Genomic DNA, 26,994 nt, shown 5'->3' with positions numbered 1-26,994 from the left:
GCGTCACTGCACTCCAGCCTGGGCAACAGAGCAAGACTCCATCTCAAAAAACAAAACAAAAAAAAAGATACATGGTATTCCCTTCCAGTCATGCTCATCTCTCTCCCCCTCTCTCCCTCCCACTCCACCTACCCCCCAACATATACACACACTCAGTAGATCCAGCTTGCCAAATGTGTTGTTCAAAACATCTTTTCTTTTGAGAAGAAATCTCGCTCTGTCGCCCAGGCTGGAGTGCAGTGGCACAATCTCGGCTCACTGCAACCTCTGCCTCCCAGGTTCAAGCAATTCTCCTGCCTCAGCCTCCCAAGTAGCTGGGATTACAGGTGCCCACCACCACACCCGGCTAATTTTTGTATTTTTAGTAGAGATAGGGTTTCACCATATTGGCCAGGCTGGTCTCGAACTCCTGACCTTGTGATCCGCCCGCCTTGGCCTCCCAGACTGCTGGGATTATAGGCGTGAGCCACCGCACCCAGCCTAAATCATCTTTATCCTATTTACTTTTCTGTCTGATTCTACCAAGAGAGACATACTGCAGGTTCCTGTGATGGTGCATTCATCAGATTTTCCATGCAGTTACGTCAGTGTTTGCCTTATATGTTTTAAAGTTATGTTAGTAGGTGCATATGCATATTATTATTAGAATTCTTATATCTTTCTGTTGTGTGAAATCTTTTATAATTATGTGGTGAACCTCTTTGACTCCAGTAATGCTCTTTGCTATAAAATATATTTTAACTAACATTAATACCATTTCTCCATTATTCTTTGGTTAGTACTCGCAAAGCACTTTTTCATCCTTTTACTTTCAACCTTCTTTTATATAGTAGGTGTGTTTCTTGTAAACTGTTTCTAGTTGGGTTTTTTAAAAAAATCTAGTCTGACAGTCTTTGCCTTTTAACTTATTAGTTTAGTCCTTTTACGTTTATTGTAAGTATTGATAGAATTTGGGTGTAGTCGTACTATCTTAATTTGTGCTTTCTATTTGTACAACTTTTTCTATTCTTTTTCCTCTTTTTTTCATGCTTTTAGCTTTTTTACCTTCATTCTATTTTTCCTTCAGTCAATTTGAAAGCTATAAATTCTATTGCTATTGCTTTCCTTGTTTTCTTAAAATATGCATATTTTGCTATGGATTTATTTCTCTTCTTTGTAGGGATTGCCCTAGAATTTTTTTTTTTTTTTTTAGACGGAGTCTCACTTTGTCACCCAGGCTGGAGTGCAGTGGCACAATCTCAGCTCACTGCAAGCTCCGCCTCCCAGGTTCAAGCAGTTCTGCCTCAGCCTTCTGAGTAGCTGAGACTACAGGCACCCAGCACCACACCCAGCTAATGTTTGTATTTTTAGTAGAGATGAGGTTTCGCCATGTTGGCCAGGCTGGTGTCGATCTCCTGACCTCAAGTAATCCACCTGCTTCGGCCTGCCGAAGTGCTGGGATTACAGGCGTGAGCCACCACGCATGGCCGAGAAATGTTAACACGTATATTTGAGTTAACGATATCTAAAGTTACAGTTAAGTCAGGGATCTTACATTGATTTATGTTTCATATATTTCAATAGCTTTTGGGGTACAAGTGGCATTTGGTTACATGGATGAATTGTGTAATGATGAAGTCTGATATGTTACTGCACTGTCACCCAAATAGTATATATTGTACCCAATATGTCGTCTTTTTATCCCTTACTCCTCCTCCTGCCCTCCCCACCTCTGAGCCTCCAGTGTCCATTATATCACTCTGCATGCCTTTGTGTACCCATAGGTTAGTTCCCACTTATAAGTGAGAACATGCAGTATTTGATTTTCCATTCCTGAGTTACTTTATTTAGAATAATGGCCTCCAGATCCATTCAAGTTGCTGCAGAGACATTATTTTGTTCTTTTTTATGGCTGAGTAGTATTCCATGGTATATATATACCACATTTTTTTAATCCACTCATTGCTTGATGGATACTTAGGTTAGTTCCATGTCTTTGCAGTTGTGAATTGTGCTGTGATAAACATATGTGCGCAGGTGTCTTTCTGATATAATGACTTCTTTTCCTTTGGGTAGATACTCAGTAGTGGGACTGCTGGAGCACATGGTAGATCTGCTTTTAGTTCTTTGAGAAATCTCCATGCTGTTTTCATAGATGTTGTACTAATTTATTTATTTATTTATTTATTTATTTTGAGATGAAGTCTAGCTCTGTTGCCCGGCTGGAGTGCAATGGCGCGATCTTGGCTCACTGCAACCTCCGCCTCCCAGGTTCAAGTGATTCTTCTGCCTCAGCCTCCTGAGTAGCTGGGACTACAGGCACCTGCCACCACACCTGGCTAATTTTTTGTATTTTTAGCAGAGACCGGGTTTCACCATGTTGGGCAGGCTGGTCTCGAACTCCTGACCTCATGATCCGCCCGCCTTGGCCTCCCAAAGTGCTGGGATTACAGGCATGAGCCACCACGCCTGGTCTTTTTTACATTTTAATAATGTCTATTCTGGCTAGGGCAAGGTGGTATCTCATTGTGGTTTTAATTTGCGTTTCCCTGATGATTCGTGAGGTTGAGCGATTTTTCACGTTTGCTGCGTATCCGTATATCTTCTTTTGAGAAATGTCTATTCATGTGTCATTTGCCCACTTTTTGATGGGATTCTTTGTTTTTTTCTTGTGGATTTGTTTGAGTTCCTTGTAGATTCTTGATATTACCTCTTCGTTAGATGCATAGTTTGCAAATATTTTCTTCCATTCTGTGGGCTATTTGTTTTTATTTTGGTTTTTTTTGTTTTTTTTTTCCTTTTGAGACAGAGTCTCGCTCTGTCACCCAGGCTGGAGTGCAGTGGTGGTGCAATCTCTGCTCACTGCAACCTCTACCTCCCGGATTCAAGCAATTCTCCTGCCTCAGCCTCCCGAGTAGCTGGGACTACAGGCACCTGCCACCACGCCCGGCTCATTTTTTGTATTTTTAGTAGAGATGGGGTTTCACTGTGTTAGCCAGGATGGTCTTGATCTCCTGACCTCGTGATCTGCCCGCCTCGGCCTCCCAAAGTGCTGGGATTACAGGCGTGAGCCACCGGCCTTGTGGGCTGGTGTTTTCTCTGATGATTATTTCTTTTGCTGTGCAGAAGCTTTTTAGTTGAATTAGGTCACATTTATTTATTTTTGTTTTTGTTGCATTTGCTTTTGTGGTTCTAGTCAAAACTGTTTGCTTAAGCCAATGTGCAGAAGAGCTTTCCTAGATTTCCTTCTAGAATGTTTATGGTTCGAGTCTTACATCTAGTCTTTCATCCATCTTGAGCTGGGTTTTGTATATGGTGAGAGGTATGGATCCAGTTTCATTCTCCTACATGTGGCTAGCCAGTTTTCCCAGTACCACTTATTAGATAGGGTGTCTTTTTCTCCAATGGATGTTTATTTATACTTTGTCAAAGATCCGTTGATTGTAAGTATTTGGCTTTATTTCTGGATTCTCTATTCCATCCCATTGGTCTATGTATCTACTTTTATACCAGTACTATGCTGTTTTGGTAACTATACTGTATTAGTCCCTTCTCACATTGCTATAAAGGAATACCTGAGGCCGGGTGCAGTGGCTCACGCCTGTAATCCCAGGACTTTGAGAGGCAGAGGCGGGCGGATTACCTGAGGTCGGGCGTTCAAGACCAGCCCGGCCAACATGGTGAAACCCCGTCTCCACTAAAATACAAAAAATTAGCCGGGCGTGGTGGCGGGTGCCTGTAGTCCCAGCTACTCGGGAGGCTGAGGCAGGGGAATTGTTTGAACCCAGGAGGTGGAGATTGCAGTGAGCCGAGATCACGCCACTGCACTCCAGCCTGGCGACAGAGCGAGACTCCATCTCAAAAAAAAAAAAAATGTGTTGGGCTTGGTGGTGGGCGCCTGTAGTCTCAGCTACTCGGGAGGCTGAGGCAGGAGAATCACTTGAACCTGGGAGGCGGAGGTTGCAGTGAGCGGAGATCACATCACTGCACTGTACTCCAGCCTGGGTGACAGAGTGAGACTGTGTCTCAAAAAAAAAGAAAAGAAAAGAAAAAAAGAAATACCTGGGACTGGGTAACTTATAAAAAAAGAGGTTCAACTGGCTTATGGTTCTGGAGGCTGTACAGGAACCATATCACTGGCATCTGCTTCTGGGAGCCTCTGGAAATGTCTAGTCCTGGCAGAAGGCAAAGCAAGAGTTTGCATGTCACATGGTGAAGGCAGGAGCGAGAGAGCAAGAGGGGACGCGCTACGCACTTTTAAACGACCAGGCAAGGACAGGACCAAGGGGGTGGTGCTAAACCACTCCTGAGAAATCCTCCCCCCATGATCGAGTGGCCTCCTTCCAGGCCAGGCCCCACCTCCAACACCGTGGCTTGCATTTCAGGATGAGATTTGGGCGGGGACACATTCAAATTATACCACAGAGCCTTGTAGTATAGTGTCAGCCAGGGTTCTCTAGAGGGACAGAACTGATAGGATAGATGTGCATACAAAAGGAAGTTTATTAAGGAGAGTTGACTCACAGGATCACAAGGTGAAGTCTCACCCAGGCCGTCTGCAAGTTAAGGAGCCAGGAAGCCAGTGGTGGATCCGTCTGAGTCCCAAAACCTCAAAAGCAGGGAAGCCGGCAGTGCAGCCTTCAGTCTGCGGCCAAAGGCCCAAGAGCCCCTGGCAAACCGCTGGTGTACGTGTAAGAGTCCAAAAGCTGAGGAACTTGGAGTCTGATGTTCGAGGACAGGAAGCATCCAGCACGGGAGAAAGATGGGGCCGGAAGCCTCAGCAAGTCTGCTCTTCCATCTTCTCCTGCGTGCTTTATTCTAGCCGTACTGGCAGCTGATTAAATGGTGCCCACTGAGGGTGGGTCTGCCTCTCCCCGTCCATGGACTCAAATGTGAATCCCCTTTGGCAACACCCCCACAGACACATCCAGGATCAATACTTTGCATCCTTCAATCCAGTTGACACTCAATATAAACCCTCACAAGTATAATTTGAAGTTGGGTAATGTGATGCCTCCAGATTTGTTTTTTTGTTTTTTGACAGACAGAGTCTCAGTCTGTCGCCAGGCTGGAGTGCAGTGGCGCAACCTTGGCTCACTGGAACCTCCGCCTCCTGGGTTCAAGGGATTCCCCTGCCTCAGCCTCCCAAGTAGCTGGGACTACAGGTGCCTGCCACCATGTACAGCTAGTTTTTTTGTACTTTTTAGTAGAGACGGGGTTTCACTGTTTTAGCCAGGATGGTCTCGATCTCCTGACCTTGTGATCTGCCCGCCTTGGCCTCCCAAAGTGCTGGGATTACAGGCGTGAGCCACTGCGACTGGCCAATACCATGTACCCTTTTACAATCTCGGCTCACTGGAACCTCCGCCTCCCAGGTTGAAGGGATTCCCCTGCCTCAGCCTCCCAAGTAGCTGGGACTACAGGTGCTTGCCACCATGCCCAGTAATTTTTTGTATTTTAGTAGAGATGGGGTTTCACCATGTCAGCCAGGCTGGTCTCGATCTCCTGACCTTGTGATCCACCTGCTTTGGCCTCCCAAAGTCCTGGGATTACAGGCATGAGCCACTGCGCCCGGCCTAGATTCGTTCTTTTTCCTTAGGACTGCTTTGGCTATTCAGGCTCTTTTTTGGTTCCTTACAGATTTTAGGATTGTTTTTTCTAATTCTGTGAAAAACGATGTTGGTACTTTGATAGGAATTGCACTGAATCTGTAGATTGCTTTGGGAAGTTTGGTTATTTCACAATATCGATTCCTCCAATTCACGACCATGGGATGTACTTCCATTTGTTTGTGTCATTCATGATTTCTTTCAGCAGTATTTTGTAGTTCTCCTTGTAGAGTCTTTCACCTCCTTGGTTAAGTACATTCCTAGGTTTGTTTTGTGTGTGTGTGTGTGTTGTCGTTGCGCAGATATTGTAAAAAGGATTGAGTTCTTTTTTCACTTTTTTATTTATTTATTTTTATTTTTTGAGACGGAGTCTCACCCTGTCGCCCAGGCGGGAGTGCAGTGGCGCCATCTCGGCTCACTGTAACATCCACCTCCCGGGTGCAAGCAATTCTCCTGCCTCAGCCTCCTGAGTAGCTGGGATTACAGGCGTGCACCACCACACCTGGCTAATTTTTGTATTTTTAGTAGAGACGGGGTTTCACCATGTTATCCAGGCTGGTCTCAAACTCCTGACCTCAAGTGAGCCACCCACCTGGGCCTTCCAAAGTGCTGGGATTACAGGCGTGAACCACCGCACCTGGCCTGAGTTCTTGGTTTCCTTCTCAGCTTGGTCGTTGTGCTACTGATTTGTGCACATTTATTTTGTAACCTGAGACTTCACCGAATTCATTTGTCAAATCGAGTAGTCTTTTGGAGGAGCCTTTAGGGTTTTCGAGGTATACAGTCATAACATTGGCAGAGATAGTTTGACTTCCTGTTTTCCCATTTGGATGCCCTCTCTTTCTTGTCTTTCCTGATAGTTCTGGTCAGGACTTTGAGTACTATGTCGGGCGGGAGGGTGAGTGTGGGAGGGTGAGAGGGCATCCTTGTCTTGTTCCAGTTCTCAGGGGGACTGTTTCCACTTCTCCCCATTTAGTATGATGTTGGCTGCGGGTTTGTCATATACGGCTATTATTATTTTGAGGTATGTTCCTTCCAAGCCTAGTTGGTTGAGGATTTTTATCATAAAACAATGCTAGATTTTGTCAAGTGCTTTGTATGCATCTATTGAGATGATCATGTAGTTTTTGTTTTTAGTTCTGTTTATGTGATGAATTAAACTTACTGACTGGCACATGTTGAACCCCCCTGAATCCCTGGGATGAAACTCACTCGGTCATGGTGAATTATTGCTTTAATGTGCTGTTGGATTCCGTTTGCAGGGTCAACTTGTCTTTCTTACCTTACCTGCTGTCATCTTCCAGAATGTTAACATGATGCTGTCTTCCTTAATTCTGCAAATTAGACATTATCGTGTTTGTTTTATGGTCTTGACGTCTTTTAGTGTTGATGATGTGCGGACCACTTGTTGCATGGCAGACCTTCCTCTGGGAAACGACAGACTCCTTCTTGTTAATGAATTTTCCTTGTTCTTTAATTGGGGCCATTTTTTCTTTCTAAAAAGCTCCGTTTCCTCTTTCTTGAAAGAGAGTGCTGCTGGGTTTATACTTGTAGCTCCACAGAACTTTGAAAACCGTCCGCTACCTTTTGGCTCCATTGTTGCCCTCGAGAAGTCCATCAGTCATGTGTAGCCCTGTGTAACCCTGTGTAGTCCTGTGTAGCTCCTGTGTAGTCCTGTGTAGCCCTGTGTAGTCCTGTGTAGTCCTGTGTCATCCTGTGTAGCCCTGTATAGTCCTGTGTAGCTCCTGTGTATTCCTGTGTAGCTCCTGTGTATTCCTGTGTAGCTCCTGTGTAGTCCTGTGTAGCTCCTGTGTATTCCTGTGTAGTTCCTGTGTAGCTCCTGTGTAGTCCTGTGTAGCTTCTGTGTAGTCCTGTGTAGCTCCTGTGTTGTCCTGTGTAGCCCTGTGTCGTCCTGTGTAGCCCTGTGTACTCCTGTGTAGCTCCTGTGTATTCCTGTGTAGCTTCTGTGTAGCCCTGTGTAGTCCTGTGTAGCTCCTGTGTAGCCCCTGTGTAGCTCCTGTGTAGTTCCTGTGTCGTCCTGTGTAGCCCTGTGTAGTCCTGTGTAGCTCCTGTGTATTCCTGTGTAGCTCCTGTGTATTCCTGTGTAGCTCCTGTGTAGTCCTGTGTAGTCCTGTGTAGCTTCTGTGTCGTCCTGTGTAGCTCCTGTGTATTCCTGTGTAGTTCCTGTGTAGCTCCTGTGTAGTCCTGTGTAGCTTCTGTGTAGTCCTGTGTAGCTCCTGTGTAGTCCTGTGTAGCCCTTTGTAGTCCTGTGTATTCCTGTGTAGCCCTGTGTAGTCCTGTGTAGCTCCTGTGTATTCCTGTGTAGCTCCTGTGTAGCCCTGTGTAGTCCTGTGTAGTCCTGTGTAGCTCCTGTGTCATCCTGTGTAGCCCTGTGTCGTCCTGTGTAGCCCTGTATAGTCCTGTGTAGCTCTTGTGTATTCCTGTGTAGCTCCTGTGTAGTCCTCTGTAGCCTGGTGTACCTCCTGTGTAGCTCCTGTGTAGCCCTGTGTAGCTCCTGTGTAGCTCCTGTGTAGTCCTGTGTAGTCCTGTGTAGCTTTGGTGTAGTCCTGTGTAGTCCTCTGTAGCTCCTGTGTAGTCCTGTGTAGTCCTGTGTAGCTCCTGTGTAGTCCTCTGTAGTCCTGTGTAGCTCCTGTGTAGTCCTCTGTAGTCCTGTGTAGCTCCTGTGTAGCTCCTGTGTAGTCCTGTGTAGCTTCTGTGTAGTACTGTGTAGTCCTGTGTAGCTCCTGTGTAGCTCCTCTGTAGCCCCTGTGTAGCTCCTGTGTAGCTCCTGTGTAGTCCTGTGTAGCCCTGTGTAGTCCTGTGTAGCTCCTGTGTAGTCCTGTGTAGTCCTGTGTAGCTTCTGTGTAGCTCCTGTGTAGTCCTGTGTAGTCCTGGTAGCTTCTGTGTAGCCCTGTGTAGCCCTGTGTAGTCCTGTGTAGCTCCTGTGTAGTCCTGTGTAGCTCCTGTGTAGTCCTGTGTAGTCCTGTGTAGCTCCGTGTAGCTCCGTGTAGTCCCGTGTAGCTCCTGTGTAGTCCCGTGTAGCTCCTGTGTAGCTCCTGTGTGGCTCCTGTGTGGCTCCTGTGTAGTCCTGTGTAGTCCTGTGTAGCTCCTGTGTAGTCCTCTGTAGGTCCTGTGTAGCTCCTGTGTAGCCCCTGTGTAGTCCTGTGTAGCTCCTGTGTAGCTCCTGTGTAGCCCTGTGTAGTCCTGTGTAGCCCTGTGTAGCCCTGTGTAGCCCTGTGTAGTCCTGTGTAGTCCTGTGTAGCTCTGTGTAGCTCCGTGTAGTCCCGTGTAGCTCCTGTGTAGTCCCGTGTAGCTCCTGTGTAGCTCCTGTGTAGTCATGTGTGGCTCCTGTGTAGTCCTGTGTAGTCCTGTGTAGCTCCTGTGTAGTCGTGTGTAGTCCTGTGTAGCTCCTGTGTAGTCCTTTGTAGCTCCCGTGTAGCTCCTGTGTAGTCCTGTGTAGCTCCTGTGTAGTCCTGTGTAGCTCTTGTGTAGTCCTGTGTAGCTCCTGTGTAGCTCCTGTGTAGTCCTGTGAAGTCCTGTGTAGCTCCTGTGTAGTCCTGTGTAGCTCCTGTGTAGCTACTGTGTAGTCCTGTGTAGCTCCTGTGTAGCTCCTGTGTAGTCCTGTGTAGCTCCTGTGTAGTCCTGTGTAGTCCTGTGTAGCTCCTGTGTAGCTCCCGTGTAGTCCTGTGTAGTCCTGTGCAGTCCTGTGTAGCTCCTCTGTAGCCCTGTATAGCTCCTGTGTATTCCTGTGTAGCTCCTGTGTAGTCCTGTGTGGCTCCTGTGTAGTCCTGTGTAGCTCCTGTGTAGTCCTATGTAGTCCTGTGTAGCTCCTGTGTAGCTCCTGTGTAGCCCTGTGTAGCTCCTGTGTAGTCCTGTGTAGTCCCGTGTAGCTCCTGTGTAGCCCTGTGTGGCCCTGTGTAGTTCCTGTATAACTAGTCTGTTTCTTCCCTCTGACCCGTTTCCTTTGGTTTTTTCCCGTATATTTACTTTATTTACCAGTTGTGTTTGTTTTTACTTTTGTTTTTATTCATCATATGGGTGTATATTAGTTGTTTTTACTCATCATATGGGTGTATATTAGTTGTTTTACTCATCATATGGGTGTATATTAGTTGTTTTACTGATCATATGGGAGTATATTCGTTGTTTTTACTCATCATATGGGTGTATATTCGTTGTTTTTACTCATCATATGGGTGTATATTAGTTGTTTTTACTCACATGGGTGTATATTCGTTGTTTTTACTCATCATATGGGTGTATATTCGTTGTTTTTACTCATCATATGGGTGTATATTAGTTGTTTTTACTCACATGGGTGTATATTCGTTGTTTTTACTCATCATATGGGAGTATATTCTTTTTTTTACTCATCATATGAGTGTATATTCGTTGTTTTACTCATCATATGGGTGTATATTAGTTGTTTTTACTCATCATGTGGGTGTATATTCATTGTTTTTAGTCATCATATGGGTGTATATTAGTTGTTTTACTCATCATATGGGTGTATATTAGTTGTTTTACTCATCATATGGGTGTATATTCGTTTTTACTCATCATATGGGTGTATATTAGTTGTTTTACTCATCATATGGGTGTATATTAGTTGTTTTACTCATCATATGGGTGTATATTAGTTGTTTTTACTCATCATATGGGTGTATATTAGTTGTTTTTACTCATCATGTGGGTGTATATTCGTTGTTTTTACTCATCATGTGGGAGTATATTCGTTGTTTTACTCATCATATGGGTGTATATTAGTTGCTTTTACTCATCATATGGGTGTATATTAGTTGTTTTTACTCATCATATGGGTGTATATTAGTTGTTTTTACTCATCATGTGGCTGTATATTCGTTGTTTTTACTCATCATATGGGTGTATATTAGTTGTTTTACTCATCATATGGGTGTATATTAGTTTTTTACTTATCATATGGGTGTATATTGGTTGTTTTTACTCATCATATGGGTGTATATTAGTTGTTTTACTCATCATATGGGTGTATATTAGTTGTTTTACTCATCATATGGGTGTATATTAGTTGTTTTTACTCATCATATGGGTGTATATTAGTTGTTTTTACTCATCATATGGGTGTATATTAGTTGTTTTACTCATCATATGGGTGTATATTAGTTGTTTTTACTCCTCATATGAGTGTATATTAGTTTTTTACTGATCATATCGGTGTATATTGGTTGTTTTTACTCAACATATGAGTGTATATTAGTTTTTTACTCATCATATGGGTGTATATTGGTTGTTTTTACTCATCATATGGCTGTATATTAGTTGTTTTACTCATCATATGGGTGTATATTCGTTGTTTTACTCATCATATGGATGTATATTAGTTTTTTATTCATCATATGGGTGTATATTAGTTGTTTTTACACATCGTATGGGTGTATATTAGTTGTTTTACTCATCATATGCGTGTATATTAGTTTTTTACTCATCATATGGGTGTATATTAGTTGTTTTTACTCATCATATGGGTGTATATTAGTTTTTTACTCATCATATGGGTGTATATTAGTTGTTTTACTCATCATATGGGTGTATATTAGTTTTTTATTCATCATATGGGTGTATATTAGTTGTTTTTACTCATCATATGGGTGTATATTAGTTGTTTTACTCATCATATGGGTGTATATTAGTTTTTTACTCATCATATGGGTGTATATTAGTTGTTTTTCCTCATCATATGGGTGTATATTTTTTTTTTTACTCATCATATGGGTGTATATTAGTTTTTTACTCATCATATGGGTGTATATTAGTTGTTTTACTCATCATATGGGTGTATATTAGTTTTTTACTCATCATATGGGTGTATATTAGTTGTTTTACTCATGATATGGGTGTATATTAGTTGTTTTACTCATCATATGGGTGTATATTTGTTGTTTTTACTCATCATATGGGTGTATATTCGTTGTTTTTACTCATCATATGGGTGTATATTAGTTGTTTTTACTCATCATATGGGTGTATATTAGTTGTTTTACTCATCATATGGGTGTATATTAGTTGTTTTTACTCATCATATGGGTGTATATTAGTTGTTTTACTCATCATATGAGTGTATATTAGTTTTTTACTCATCATATGGGTGTATATTGGTTGTTTTTACTCATCATATAGGTGTATATTTGTTATTACCACGAAGTAACTACTTTCTGTTTTCCTTTTTTTCTTTCTTTTTGTGGTAAAACATACATAACATGAAACTGACCATTTTAACCATTTGTAAGTGTATAATTCAGTGGCGTTAGCACATTCACTGTATCACATATCCATCACCACCACCCCTTTCCAGAACTGGATATCATCCCAAAGACTCCATACTGGTCAGGCGTGGTGGCTCACACCTGTAATCCCAGCACTTTGGGAGGCCGAGGCAGGCGGATCACAAGGTCAGGAAATCGAGACCATCCTGGCTATCATAGTGAAACCCTGTCTCTATTAGAAATACAAAATATCAGCGGGCCGTGGTGGAGGGCGCCTATAGTCCCAGCTACTCAGGAGGCTGAGGCAGGAGAATGGCGTGAACCCAGGAGGCAGAACTTGCAGTGAGCCAAGATCGTGCCACTGCACTCCAGCCTGGGCGACAGAGCGAAACTCTGTCTCAAAAAAAAAAAAAAAAAAGGCTCCATACCAATAGTTATCTCCCCTCCCCTCCTTCTAGCCCTGGTGGCCACTGTTCCACTTTCTGCCTCTATGAATTGACCTGTCCTACATACCTCGTAGACGTGGAATCATATAGTACCTGCCCATTTGTATCTGGCATCTTTCACTCGGCGTGTCGTAAGGGTTTATTCACGACGTAGCCTGTGTCGGAACGTCCTTCCTTTTTTTTTTTTTGAATGTGGCTGCTACGAACACTGATGTATGAGGATGTGTTTGAGTTCCTGCTTTCAGTTCTTTTGCATATACAGCTAAAGGTGAAACTGCCGAATCCTCTACTGACTCTCTGTTTAACTTCTTGAGGAACCTTCACACTGTTTTCCACGGCGGCCACACCATTTACCTTCCCGCCAGTGACGCATGAGAGTTCAGTTTATCCACATCTCACCAACATTTATTTCCCTTTTTTTTTAATAAAAGCCACCCTAATGGATGTGATGTCTCAGTGTGGTTTTTATTTGCATGTCGCTAATGACGAATGACGTAGAGCACCTTTTCATGTGCTTATTGGCCATGCGTATATCTTTGAAGAAGTGTCTATTTAAGTCCTTTGCCAACTGTTTTTTTTCTTTTTGAGATAAGGTCTCAGTTTGTTACCCAGGCTGGAGTGCAGTGGCACGATCACAGCTCACAGCAGCCTCAGCCTCCCAGGCTCAGGCCATCCTCCCGCCTCAGCCTCCCAAAGTATTGGGATTACAGACGTAAGCCACCGTGCCCTGCCCTTCAATTTTTAAACTGGATTATTTGCTTTTCTGTTGTTGAATTACAGGGTTCCTCCTATACTCTGGATATCAACCCCTCGTCAGATACGTAATTTGAAAATACTGACGTCTCCACCCTGAGGTGTTTTATTCCTCCAGAGTGTCCTATGTGTACATTTCACTGTAATGAGGGTCCAGTCGCTCCAGTGTTTCTTTTGCTGCCTTTGCTGCGGTGTCATATCGAAGAAATCCTGGCCAAATACAGCGCCAGGAAGTGTTCCCCTGTGTCTTCTTCTAAGAGTCTTTTTTTTTTTTTTTTTTGAGCCAGGTTCTCACTTTGTAGCCCAGGCTGGAGTCTGGTGGCGCAAACACGGCCCACTGCAGCCTTGACCTCCCGGCTCAGGTGATCATCCCACGTCGACTTCCTAAGTAGCTGGGACTACAGGCATGCCTGGCTAGTTTTTTTATTTTTTGCAGAGATGGGGTTTTGCTATGTTGCCCAGGCTGGTCTAGGACTCCCGGACTCAAGCAATCCACCCATCACGGCCTCCCAAAGTGCTGGGATTACAGGCACGAGCCACCTTGCCCAGCCTGTTCTAAGACTTTTATAGTATTATCTCTGATGTTTTTGAGTTGGTCTTGCACTCTTAAAGATAACTAATGATTTGGCCGGGTGCGGTGGCTCACACCTGTAATCCTAGCACTTTAGCAAGCTAAGGCAGACGGATCACCTGAGGTCAGGAGTTTGAGACCAGCCTGGCCACCATGGAGAAACCCCGTCTCTACTAAAAATACAAAAATTAGCTGGGTGTGCTGGTGCATGCCTGTAGTCCCAGCTACTTGGGAGGCTGAGGCACGAGAATCGCTTGAACTCGGGAGGCGGAGCTTGCGGTGAGCCGAGATTGTGCCACTGCACTCCAGCCTGGGCGAAAGAGCGAGACTCCATCTCAAAAAAAAAAAGTTAACTAATGATTTTAAGGAACCATTCTGAATGCATGGAAAGGTGTCCCGTGTCCTCCTCCGCACCTGTTCCCTGGCTGGCATGTTGCCCCCCTGTGGTGTGGGAGCCCCACTGGCTCCTGAGTCCTTGGATATGACACTTGGCTCTTCTCTGTTGCTTTCTGCAGGGTCTAGACGCTCCGGCCTCGTTGTCTGCATTTCTACCTTAGATCTGGAATCAGTCATTTCTCCAAAAAGCTCGGGCTGCTTTTAGTGTAAAATGTATGTAGAAACCAGTTTTGGGTACAGGGCACTCCCGGCGATGGTATTGGGTCTTGTCTCTAGGCCTTTGCAGTGGACTGTGAGGAAATACACTTTTAAAAATATATATAACATACATCAGAAATTCATACTGAAGCTTTCTATTCAGATCTGGAGTTTTCTTGTAAGCTTAATATCCTTAATTTTGGCCAGGCGCGGTGGCTCACACCTGTAATCCCAGCACTTTGGGAGGCCGAGGCGGGCAGATCACGAGGTCAGGAGATCGAGACCATCCTGGCTAACATGGTGAAACCCCATCTCTACTAAAAATACAAAAAATTAGCCAGGCACGGTGGCTGGTGCCTGTAGTCCTAGCTACTTGGGAGGCTGAGGCAGGAGAATGGCGTGAACCCAGGAGGCGGAGCTTGCAGTGAGCCAAGACAGCGCCACTGCACTCCGGCCTGGGCGAAAGAGCGAGACTCCGTCTAAAAAAAAAAAAAAAAATCCTTAATTTTAATTTTGTATCTCCTTTGTCAGCTGAAAACTCTCATACTCACAAAATCAGCAAAATGATCCATCTGTTTTATGCCACAGTTCATACAAAGCTTTGGAAGAGCCACGTCGACACTGTCACCCAGAGCATCGTCATTGCAGGGTTTTCTTCATTTTTGATGTGTAGTTGGCTCCCTATGAGCTAGGGGCAAGTTACTGTGTTTTCAAATCTCTACAGAGTCTCTTGGAATACTTCTGTGTATGTTTTATGTATTTCATTTTCTTCTGCTTTTGAGGGATGGCTTTTTAAATTCAATTTCGTTTCTAATTATGAAAAAAAATGTTTGCTTGGTGCCAAGATTAAATCTATACAATGAGGCGACACCCAGGACCCAGCAGAGGGCTCCTCACCACCCAAGACCCCAGGCAGAGGCCACCCTGGAGGACAAAAGGGGCCTGGGGCAGGGCCAGGATCCGGGGAGCTAGGGGGTGGCGAGCAGAGGTGGCCCAGTCCAGGAGCACGGAGCTGCCCCCTTTATGTGCTGGTCGCCCCTCCCACACAGGTTGCCAGGCAGGAGGGGAGGATCATTCTGACGTCGGGGCAGCCATTCCACAAGGTGAGTGTCCCACAGATGAGCTCAGTGGGCCTGAGCTCCATCTTCCCAAGCCCCCAGCCCCTCGGCCACCCCCACCTCAGGGTCAGCTTGCCGTGGGGCCGACCCCCAGTGCCTCTGCCGTACCCCTGGTGGGCCGAGAGAAGGCTCCTGCCCCATGCTGGCGGAGGCGGGCTGGGCCTGGGCAGGTGCTGGGCTCTGCACTGCCCCTCAGTAGCCGAGCCGTGTCTTTGCAGCTCCGGGCCCAGGTCGGGGCTGGGCGCTGCCTCTCGGTCGACTGCTCCCTGAAGGCCCAGCAGCAGGCCAAGGCTGTGCTCAAGCATTTCAACGTGCGCGTCACCCACGCAGACATCTTCAGCCGCTGCCAGGTGGGTCCTGCGCACCCCATCCTACCTGGGGCTGGCACAAGATCTGGAGCTACGGGGGTGTCCAGGGAGGTGGGCCCCACCCTAGACAGTGGTGGACAGCAGAGGCACCTGCCACGCCCTCTGCTCTGCTCACCGGAGCCATGGGCGGGAGCAACCTTCTTGCTCCCACCCCCACCCAGACACCCACATGTCTTGGGGGGCTGCTGCGGTCCAGAGTGGGGTGTCGGCAGAGCATCCCTCGTGGGTCCGGGGTGAGGCATCAGCAGAGAATCCCTGGTCCGGGGTGAGGTGTCGACAGAGCATCCCTCGTGGGTCTGGGGTGAGGCGTCGGCAGAGCATCCCTCATGGGTCCAGGGTGAGGTGTCGGCAGAGAATCCCTGGTCCAGGGTGAGGCATCGGCAGAGCATCCCTCGTGGGTCCGGGGTGGGGTGTCGGCAGAGAATCCCTCGGGGGTCCGGGGTGGGGTGTCGGCAGAGAATCCCTCGGGGGTCCGGGGTGAGGTGTCGGCAGAGCATCCCTCGTGGGTCCGGGGTGGGGTGTCGGCAGAGCATCCCTCGTGGGTCCGGGGTGGGGTGTTGGCAGAGCATCCCTGGTCCAGGGTGAGGTGTCGGCAGAGCATCCCTCGTGGGTCCGGGGTGGGGTGTCGGCAGAGCATCCCTCGTGGGTGCGGGGTGGGGTGTCGGCAGAGCATCCCTCACGGGTCTGCGGTGAGGTGTCGGCAGAGCATCCCTGGTCCAGGGTGGGGTGTCGGCAGAGCATCCCTAGTGGTTCCGGGGTGGGGTGTCGGCAGAGCATCCCTGGTCCGGGGTGAGGTGTCGGCAGAGCATCCCTGGTGTGGGGTGGGGTGTCGGCAGAGCATCCCTCATGGGTCCGGGGTGAGGTGTCGGCAGAGCACCCCTCGGGGGTCCGGGGTGGGGCGTCGGCAGAGCATCCCTGGTCTGGGGTGAGGCGTCGGCAGAGCACCCCTCGTGGGTCCGGGGTGAGGCGTCGGCAGAGCACCCCTCGTGGGTCCGGGGTGGGGTGTCGGCAGAGCACCCCTCGTGGGTCCGGGGTGGGGTGTCGGCAGAGCACCCCTCGTGGGTCCGGGGTGGGGTGTCGGCAGAGCACCCCTCGTGGGTCCGGGGTGGGGTGTCGGCAGAGCACCCCTCGTGGGTCCGGGGTGGGGTGTCGGCAGAGCACCCCTCGTGGGTCCGGGGTGGGGTGTCGGCAGAGCACCCCTCGTGGGTCCGGGGTGGGGTGTCGGCAGAGCACCCCTCGTGGGTCCGGGGTGGGGTGTCGGCAGAGCACCCCTCGTGGGTCCGGGGTGGGGTGTCGGCAGAGCACCCCTCGTGGGTCCGGGGTGGGGTGTCGGCAGAGCACCCCTCGTGGGTCCGGGGTGGGGTGTCGGCCGAGCACCCCTCGTGGGTCCGGGGTGGGGTGTCGGCCGAGCACCCCTCGTGGGTCCGGGGTGGGGTGTCGGCCGAGCACCCCTCGTGGGTCCGGGGTGGGGTGTCGGCCGAGCACCCCTCGTGGGTCCGGGGTGGGGTGTCGGCCGAGCACCCCTCGTGGGTCCGGGGTGGGGTGTCGGCCGAGCACCCCTCGTGGGTCCGGGGTGGGGTGTCGGCCGAGCACCCCTCGTGGGTCCGGGGTGGGGTGTCGGCCGAGCACCCCTCGTGGGTCCGGGGTGGGGTGTCGGCCGAGCACCCCTCGGGGGTCCGGGGTGGGGTGTCGGCCGAGCACCCCTCGGGGGTCCGGGGTGGGGTGTCGGCAGAGAATCCGTCGGGGGTCCGGGCTGGGGTGTCGGCAGAGCATCCCTGGTCTGGGGTGAGGTGTCGGCAGAGCATCCCTCATGGGTCCGGGGTGGGGTGTCGGCAGAGCATCACTGGTCCGGGGTGGGGTGTCGGCAGAGCATCCCTCGTGGTTCCGGGGTGGGGTGTCGGCAGAGCATCCCTCGTGGGTCCGGGGTGGGGTGTCGGCAGAGCATCCCTGGTCTGGGGTGAGGTGTCGGCAGAGCATCCCTCATGGGTCCGGGGTGGGGTGTCGGCAGAGCATCCCTGGTCTGGTGTGAGGCGTCGGCAGAGCATCCCTCGTGGGTCTGGGGTGACGTGTCGGCAGAGCATCCCTGTCCGGGGTGAGGCGTCGGCAGAGCATCCCTCGTGGGTCCGGGGTGAGGTGTCGGCAGATCATCCCTCGTGGGTCCGGGGTGAGGTGTCGGCAGAGCATCCCTCGTGGGTCCGGGGTGAGGTGTCGGCAGAGCATCCCTCGTGGGTCCGGGGTGAGGTGTCGGCAGAGCATCCCTCGTGGGTCTGGGGTGAGGTGTCGGCAGAGCATCCCTCGTGGGTCTGGGGTGAGGTGTCGGCAGAGCATCCCTGGTCCGGGGTGAGGTGTCGGCAGAGCATCCCTCGTGGGTCTGTGTTGAGGTGTCGGCAGAGCATCCTTGGTCCGGGGTGAGGTGTCGGCAGAGAATCCCTCGGGGGTCCGGGGTGGGGTGTCGGCAGAGAATCCCTCGTGGTCCGGGGTGAGGTGTCGGCAGAGCATCCCTTGTGGTTCCAGGGTGTGGTGTCGGCAGAACATCCCTGGTGGGTCTGGGGTGAGGTGTCGGCAGAGCATCCCTGGTCCAGGGTGAGGCGTCGGCAGAGCCTCCCTTATGGGTCCGGGGTGAGGTGTCGGCAGAGCATCCCTCGTGGGTCCGGGGTGAGATATTGTCAGAGAATCCCTTGTGGGTCCAGGGTGAGGCATTGGCAGAGCATCCCTAGTGCAGGCTGGCATGGCCACGGGGACAGCTCCAATCAGGCATTGGCTTGGATTTGGGGAATTCCCTCTGGCTCCCATGGGGCTTCTGGAAGGAATCGAGGGAAATTGTGGAAATCCCTTCAGGCTGGGTGGGTCCCACTTTCCAAAGGCAACACGCAGGACAGCCTACGTCTGCTTGGTGACGTCTAACAAGGTCTGGGCAACAGAAGCCCTGAGTGGGAACTCCTGCACCTCGGTGGAGATCCATACAGGAGGCTGGTGGGGGCACCAAAGCCCAACTCATCTCTCTCCCTCCTCTCCTGTCCCCAGTGGGGGACTGGGCTGAGGCACCTGCCCAGGGCTGCACTGTCCAAGCTTGCTCTGCCCCACACCAACTGGCTTGAGCCCACTGGGCACCTGGGCATGGCCAGTCTGGGGGGAGTTGATGCTGCCTTTTGCCCCTCCACTCAAGGTGCCAGGGTCTCCGTGGGCGACACGGGAGCAAGGGGGACTGTGGGCTGTGCTGGCTCTCGGCAGCTCCCGGTGGAGGGTACGGGCTGCTTCCAGAACGTTCCACAGTTAGGGCCACATCAATATTCCGCCTGGAGCAGCAGGTCGGGGCTGCTCCAACAAGCCCAGTTTTGTTTCCTGGGGTTTTTTGGGGGTGGGACGGAGTCTCACTCCATCGCCCAGGCTGGAGTGTAGTGATGTAATCTCAGCTCACTGCAGCCTCTGCCTCCCAGGTTCAAGCAATTCTCCCACCTCAGGCTCCTGAGTAGCTGGGATTACAGGTGCCCACCACCACGGGTGGCTAATTTTTGTATTTTTAGTAGAGACAGGTTTCACCATGTTGGTCAGGCTGGTCTTGAACTCCTGACCTCAGGTGATCCTCCTGCCTCAGCCTCCCAAAGTGTTGGGATGACAGGCGTGAGTAATCCCAGCCTCCCAAGCCCAATTCTGGGGGAAGTTTTGGGACCCCCTCATGGAGGGAGATCCCCTCATGGAGGCCACTGTCAGGGTCCCTGCTGGTGCCTGGGCTGGGCAGGGAGGGGCCCTGAGCTCAGCTCTACCCCATGGTCCTCAGGGGCACCCACCTGGCTGAGCAGAAACAGATGCAGGCCTGGGCCTTCTGCTACTGCCCTTCTGCCCCCACAGCCTCAGGCTGGGCCTGGCGGGGATTGAAGCAGGAAGGAAAGAGGGAAAGCTCCAGCTCGGCTCGGATCTGCAGCCGGCCAGGCACCTGAACACACAGGCCCCTGGACCTCCCACTGCCCCTGGCCTGGGGGTGCAGTCTGACCCTCTGACCCCACTGCCCTGCGGGGACCGCAGCCTCTGCCTCAGGTGGCAAGGAAGTGTGCTCCAGGGGCCTCTCCTGCAGCCTTGGGCTCCAGGGGCGGCAGGAACCGCGTCCGCTGCCTCTCTTTGTCTGTGCTCAGGCCGGCAAGCGCTGTAAAGACCCCAGGATGTCCGGGACGCCTGGGGAGGCATGTTAATGAGCTGTTCAGAATCGGCTGCTGCATTTTCTTGAGAAAACAGGAAGTTGGGTAGCTGGGAGGAAACCCCTGCTGGAGCCCTGGCCAGCCGGGTGCTGGGGAGTGCCCCTGAGGACCCAGGCCAGGCACAGAGGGGCCGCCAAGCCCTGCATGGAGAAGGGTGTCCAGGGTGTAAGGCAGAAGGGCAGACTTTGGCCTGGCTGAGTGGATGGGATGGGGGCGGCGGGGGCTGAGCAATGGGGGCCGCCCTGACCCATGTCCGCCCTGCCTCTTTGCTGACTACTGGCAGCTCCAGGCTGCTGATGCCACTCTGCCACCCACACCCTGCAACCCCCAAGCTGCCCCTGCTGTGGCAAGCAGGAGCGCCAGGCCCAGGGGGGCTGCAGGTAGAGCAGGCCTGGGAGGGGCTAAGGCCAGAGCTGCACCCCCGTCGGGGGCCAGCAACTGTCCAGGCTGGAGAGGGCAGCGCCAGCCGTCCAGGACCAAGGCAGTGAGGGAAGGAGCATCTGGATCTGACAGACTGCAAACAGCCGGCGGGGAATTTGGCCTGGAGGGTACCCTGGGCCCTGGCTGCAGCCCCAGGCAGTGACCTGCCACCTGTGCCAGCCCCTCTGTCTGGGGGCAGGACGTGGGGAAGGGGCGGGGGGGCTGCCTTGGCCCCACGGACTGCCCGGCCAGGGGCCTTGCGGACATATGCGTCTCTCTGTGTGCACATCCCACAGATGCTGGGTGGTGTGCGGTGAGGACATAACCAAGCGTTCCCCTTGCCCGCCCCGGCCTGGGAGCAGAGCACATGCCGGCAGCCACACCAGAACCTGAACCCCCTGGTGCAGGGCTGGCAGGAGCGGGTGCTGGTCGGTGCAGAGCACCACGTGTATGGGCCACATGTGGCCTCAGGTGGGAGCCCAGGTGGGAGGGAGGCCCTTGTCGGGGCTGGGGACCCTGCTGGGCCCTAGCAGGATGCCCTTGGGCAGGTGACAGAGAGCTGTTGGGAGAGGGCCCCCCATGTGCACAAGGGTCCCTCAGGGCCAGTGCGATGGGGCCAGGAGGGCAAGAAAGGGGTCTCTGAGAAGCTGAGATGTCTACATTTGAAGCCGGCCTTCCAGGTCACTAGGTGGGAGAATGGAGCTTGCTTTGCACAAGTGCCTCAGCCGGCTGGTGGCCCAATGCCCACAGCCCAGGGTCCCATATGCACACCCACCTCCTTGGCTCTGGAGTCCCGAGAGGTGCTCAGGGCCTGGAGGGCCAGGGCCCCAAGCCACACGTCCTTGATGACCATGTGCTCTAGAAAGTTCTTCCTAGGGCTGGGCAGGCTCAGGCCACGTTCCCACCACCCACTCCAGCAGCACTGCAGCCTCAGTGCTCCCAGCTGAACCCTGGGAGCTTGGCCTGAGCAGGCAGCTGGGAACACCACTGATCGGCCACCCCACACACTGGCTGCCCCATCCCTACCCCAGAGGTGAAGAGAGGCCCATCCTCAGGGCCAAAGAGGTAGGCATGGGCAAAACAATGGAGGGCCCCGGGACCACGCAGGCCCAGCTCCACGCAGCTGCAGGCCCCGGCCCTGCCCCCGCAGCCACAGTGCAGGGCTGGGCTGGCTATGACCCATCTGGACACCAGAGGGCTGCTGGCCATCACTAGCCAGCAGAGAGCGGCACGCTCAGGCTGACGCAGCAGGAGAGATCGGCCCTCCGCCCTGGAGCTGCCCACGGGGCCTGGCTCTGGGCTTGGTCACAGGATCTGAGGCTCACAGCCTCCGCTGTCCCCTAGCTCCGGCCAGAGCTGGCCACCTCCCTGGAGAGCGCCTGCCGCCGGGCTGACTTTCCATTTTCTTCTTCCTTCTGCTATTTTGGTGCCGTTCCCGGAGGGAAAGCCCACTCAACGTGCAGGGTTCCCAGAGCGAGGCTGGGATGCTCTCTGGGTGGTACGGTGGGCACACAGCAGGGAGTGAGCAACGGCGCTCATGGCTGAGCCCAAAGCTGGGCCAGGGGCCTGGCCAGGGGTCTGTGGCCACCGCCGGCCCCACCACTCAGCAGAGACCCCAGGCGGTGGGACTCCTGGGCGCTGGGGTTGCTGGTGCCGGCTTTCTGGTAGCATCTGCCCACGTGTGCCCCTGAGCCAGGCAGGGAGGGTCTCCCCTCGAGCGAGGATGGCCCACCGGCCCACCCACAGAAGCCACAGGGGCTGTGGGTCTCAAGTAGAGGGCAGGGCCGTGCCCTCTGGGGCGGGGTGGGGGTGGGGAACGTTCCCAGTGCCGTCTACCATGGGAAAGTATTTTATCAAAGAAGCTCAAGCTTAAAAAAACCCCCTTACCATGAACCCTGCCATGGCCAGGCATACCGTCTATTTTTACCGTCCCCAGTCCCCACCCCCCCAGCACGGGTGAGGAGCGGGCTGCAGCCCCCACGGGGACACGTCCCGAAACAGTGGCGTCAGCCCCTTGGAAGTGGGCATCCCAGGAGGCTGTGGTGACCCTGCCTCCGAGGGCTCCCGGGCAGAGCTGGCCATTATGGGGGGGATGAGGGGGGGTGCCGGCAGCCAGGGCCCAGCTCATGGGCGCCTGGGAAGCCCTGTGGGGCTGGCCAGGGACCCTGGGGAGGGTGGTGGACCCCAGCCCAGCGGACAGGGGTCCAAGAGGGGGTTCTCGAGGAGGGGACAGAGTGGGCTCCAGGACAGCTGCCCCCAGCGTTCACACTCGGCACCTGGAGCCTGCCGTGGACAGGAGCTTCAGAGCCCAGACCCAAGATCCAGCCTGGGGGCCCCAGTGCCGCCCATTCCTGCCGTGGGCCTGGAGACCCTTACATTCTCTGTGCTCAGTGGATGGACAGAGGGACAGACAGGAAGAGGTGCAGCGGCCACAGACCCCACCCCTCCCAGGCTCTGTCCGTCTCAGCCCAGACCCCATTCCCACGCTCGGCACCCCCATGTCACACAGGCACAGAGGGTACAGAAGGACCTCCTCCCTGCTCCCAAGGTGGCGGTAGGGGCCCAGCCCCAGAGCTCTGGAGGAAGACGGGCCCTCCAGCCAGGGCATGGAACTGCAGGGCAAGTTTCAGCAGCGGGTGGGCCTAGCACGACACCCAGGCTGGGGACAAAGAGGGGGTGATGGCACCTGAGGGGGCTTAGTGCAGCCCCCAGGGCTGACAGGAGGGTGGTCAGCCAGGGGTCCAGGTGGTTCCCCCAGGAGGCCACCCACACCACCTCCCCACAGCATTCTGGGCTGGGGACCCTCCAGAAGGCCCCAGTGCCCCCTCGTCCCCCCTTTCCTAGCAGCCTTCCAGAAATGCTGTGGGTCTCAGCCAGAGCCCAGCCTGGGTTCCCACCAGATGGCCCCTGGGGATGGAGGACCTGGACCCACCGGCCTGGGGACCACAGGTTCGTGAGGTAGTGCCTGAGGACCAGAGGGCCACGCAGCATGCCGAGATCCACCGCCCTCCTCAGGTGGCCCCGGGGCCTGGCTCCACTCAGCCTGGATGGATGGGGTGGGCAGGCTGGCCTCAGGGTGCCAGGGGTGCACGCAGGAGGGACCGGCCATGGCCAGGTTCAAGGAAGGGAGTCCTGGGGAGCTCCTCAGGGTGACAAGGTAGGGTCTGTGTCCGGTCGCCACATTTTGCCCGCCCAACAGGAGAGGCCCCGGGTGGGCTGGCAGGTGCGTGCCTGGGGCCGCCTCCCCTGCCCGCAGCTACAGAGGCACGGCTGCCTCTCCTGAGTCTCAGCCTCCTCACAGGCCGGCTGGGGTCTCCTGACCCTTCCCTTCCGACCCCTCCAGGCCCGCCACGCTCAGAGAATGACCTGGGCCGCCCTGTCAGGCTGAGCAGGAGAGCTGCCCCCTGCACCCCTATGCCTCATGACATGGGTTTGCTGAGGTGGGGAGAGGAGAAGGGGTCCCTGCCCAGCTCCCCGACTCCTCTGAAGATCCCACAACGTGCCCCTCCCACATAGAGCTCCCCTGGAAGGACCAGAGCAGGGTGGGCTGAACGGGCCACTCCCCTTCCATCCAGGCAGGCCCGTCACACCCAGGCCCCTGTGCGGGGCGGGGCTCCCAGGCTCCAGCAGCCCACGCGGCTCCCTCCGCGGCCTCCTCTTTAGACTCAGCCCCCAGCGGCTCTACCCTGCCCAGCCCGGGGCCCTCGCCCCACTCTGTTGTCCCCCAGCCCCTGCAGCCCGGAGCAGCCTCCGTCTCCCCCTGGCCTGCCAGGCCCCAGCTTAGACGTCGCTTCCTCCAGGAAGTCCCCCAGTCGATGGCGGGACCATCACCGCTCCTGGAGGGAGTACTCGGGGCCCTGCCTCCCGGGCACTGGGAGCTGCGAGGGTCGGCCCAGGGCCGCTTGGGGCGGGTTCAGGGCCTGCCACCTGCTGCCGGGACCGGCCCCATTGGTTGGAATGGGCACACCCGGGGAGCGCGGGCTACCCCCCTCTGTGGGCGGGGGGCCGAGTCCCCCAGCGACCCCGCGGCCCCTGGGAAGGAGGGTGTCTCGGCCCCCTACACACACCCCTGCGACCCTGGACGGGCAGGCGGGGTGCCCCAGGCCGGCGCGGGAAGGCCGCGGGCGGGCGGCCGTTTGCTTTTGAATCTCCGCCGGGCGCCCTGAGTGGCCGTTTCAAAGGCCGGCCGCGGGGGCGGGGGCCGTTCCCAGGCGCGCCCCGCCCTCCGCCGCCCCTCCTCCCACTTTCCCACGCGGCCCGGCCCGGCGGGTTCTCACGGCCGCCGCCCCTCCCCCGTCTGGGAAAGCCAGCGCGCCGCGCCCCGCGCCCCGCGGAGGCTGGGGGGGGCCGGGGGAGGGAACGAGAGCTGGGGGGCGAGGGGGGAGGGGAAGCTCTGGAGCCCCGGGGAGGGGGAGAAGGGGGACTTTCCTTGGGAGGCTCAGAGACAGGAGGGGGCCACAGCGAGGGGGAGGGGGGAGCTGCCATCCCCTGGGATGGGGACGGTGTGGGGGCGTCTCGGAGCCCCCGGAGGGAGCCCGAGGCCCAGGGCACCGTGTTGGGACCCTGTGTGGCCCGGCTTCTGTTTGGTTTGACCCAAGGCAGGTGGGAGCCGCCCGGGTCTGGGCGGGGAGTGGGGTCTGGGGCTCCTGACCCTGTTTTTATTCCTCCTGCCCGCCCAGGGCAGGCCGGGGATCTGACAAACACAGGCGCTTGCTAACAAGAATCTCAGAAAACGGTCATTTTTTCACATAAAAACGTATCCTGCACTTTATCTGAAATTCACACTACGGGGCTTTGTGTCCTGCTGCCCCCTCGCCCGGGGTGGGGGCTGACCATCCCATGTGAGTGGGAGACCCGGTGCCTCGGCCTCCTGCCCAGGCCCTGTGGCTCACCCCCAGCCCTCCTGGACGGGGTCAACCGAGGGCCCCCAAGTCTGCTGCAACAGGGGCCACACCCAGAGGGGTGCCAGACACCCGGGGCTGGGGCCACAGGCTTCAGAGCTGCCAGCGGGTCAGGCCCACACGCGTGGTCTCTCCGGCGGTGGCGGTGGGGGTGCAGGCTGGGAGGAGGTGGGCAAAGGCAGCCAAGCCCCAGGCCTGGACACCAAGGTCGGGGGGCACAGGGTGGGGTGGCCTTCCTTCATCAGGGCCCAGGCCTGAAAGCCCGGTCGGGGGGTGCCCAGGGAAAGGCTGAGGCCCCTCACGGGAACTTGGTCTGGGGTGACCTGTGCAGAGGGGTGCTGGGCCAAGGAGGGCAAGGTGCCGCATGGTGACCCACTGCCAGGCGCTAGCCCCCACCCTGCTAAGCAAGCCTTGGGGGCAGCCTGGTGGGCCAGGCAGGGCTGGTGGCTCCAGGGGGCACATTCCAAGGCAGCTGCAGGAAGTGGAGACCCTGACACGGGCGGCCACATGTCCTTGTGTCCACACCGTGAGGCAGTAACACGCTTCCTGGCTCACACCCTGACACCCACCCACATGCAGACGCCCCTGTCCCTGGTGCTTCTGAGAGACGTCTCCCCGCGCACGAGGGGCTGACTGTTGCGCACGTGTGCCCAGACCCGGCCTCCGGAGACTCACGTGCCCTTTCACTCCTCTCCCACACTCAGGGCCCTGGCTTTTGGGGGCTCTGGGGTGAGGGCTGTGGGCCCAGTTGTCCCGACCCCCAGGGACCTTCTCGCCGCCGACGCTGCCCGAGGCCCATCCCCCACACTGTCTGTGGAGACATTGTCCTGGCCACACAAAGGGGACGGGGCAGTGGCTGGGTGGGGGAGGGGCTGGGGCTCGTGGGAACTGCCCTTCCGGGGCCCTGGGGGCAGGGGGACAGGGGGCAAGGGGGCAGAGGCGAGGCCTCTCCGGGGCTGCCACCCTCAGTCACAGGCTCCAGACGTTCCTGGGGCCTTAGGGCGGGGGTCACTGAGGGGGTGGCTACCAGCTTGCTCCACGGGGATAGACTGGGTTTTAAAAGCTTCCCAAAAGACGGCCGCTATCCCCAGCTGCACACACCTCCCCAGGGGCCTGGGGGTCGGCCTTCCGCCCACCCCAGCACTGTGTCCAGTGGAAAGTCAGTGCCGGGACTGGCCAGGTTCTTTTGGCAAACTCGCAACTCCCTTCTCTCTGAAGAGGCTCACAGTGCCACAGCAGGGGACAGTGTCGGGTCACCTTTGGGGCGGGCAGCCCGGGGCTGCAAGGCACTCTGGGGACAGCGTGGGAAGGTGAGCTGTGGGCCAGACCCAGGCCTCAGCGGGCAGGTTGGCGCCTGATTGCTTCTTCCTGGGCCGCTGGCTCACCCTGTCCAGCAAGGTGTCAGGCCCACACCCCAGTCCCCACCATCTGTTGGGCGGCTCTAGGGGAGGTCAGAGTGCACAGGCCAGCCTGGGGGCCTCAGGACCCACCCAGGGGCTTGCCAGGGACCAAATGTGCAATGTCCATCCTGGGACGGCACACTGGCGACCCCCGCCAGCATCCCTCTTCCCGATGTGAGGATCTCAGCACACAGCCCTAGCCGTGCAGAGGCCTGTCCAGGGAAGGTGCTGGGCACCCTTTCGTGTGGTGGGTGGTGGGACGGAGTGAGATTTTATCTTTGCTCTTTCATGCTTTGCCGTTTTCCCAGTTTGCTCTAAATGAGCAGAAATGTCCTGTTGTTCCAGAGTGTGCTCCTGCAGCCCCATCGCCCTGCCTGGTGGCCTCAGGCCTTGACTC

General features: G+C 54.4%; 1 protein-coding gene across 15 annotated transcripts in view; it reads left to right on the top strand.

The window, feature by feature from the left end:
• Window positions 1-26,994, top strand: part of EXD3 (exonuclease 3'-5' domain containing 3) — a 118,815-nt gene that overhangs the window by 84,998 nt on the left and 6,823 nt on the right. For all 15 annotated transcript variants that reach the window (XM_063696912.1, XM_055350265.2, XM_063696924.1 and 12 more), the window contains 2 exons: window positions 15,247-15,300; window positions 15,534-15,665. In XM_063696912.1, the coding sequence (XP_063552982.1) occupies window positions 15,247-15,300; window positions 15,534-15,665 (186 nt within the window). The remainder of the gene's footprint in view (window positions 1-15,246; window positions 15,301-15,533; window positions 15,666-26,994) is intronic.

Source organism: Gorilla gorilla, chromosome 13 (assembly GCF_029281585.2).
Source record: "Gorilla gorilla gorilla isolate KB3781 chromosome 13, NHGRI_mGorGor1-v2.1_pri, whole genome shotgun sequence".
Lineage (NCBI taxonomy): Eukaryota > Metazoa > Chordata > Mammalia > Primates > Hominidae > Gorilla > Gorilla gorilla.
Note: the sequence above shows the minus strand (reverse complement) of the source record. Positions and strands in the feature narration are given on the sequence as shown.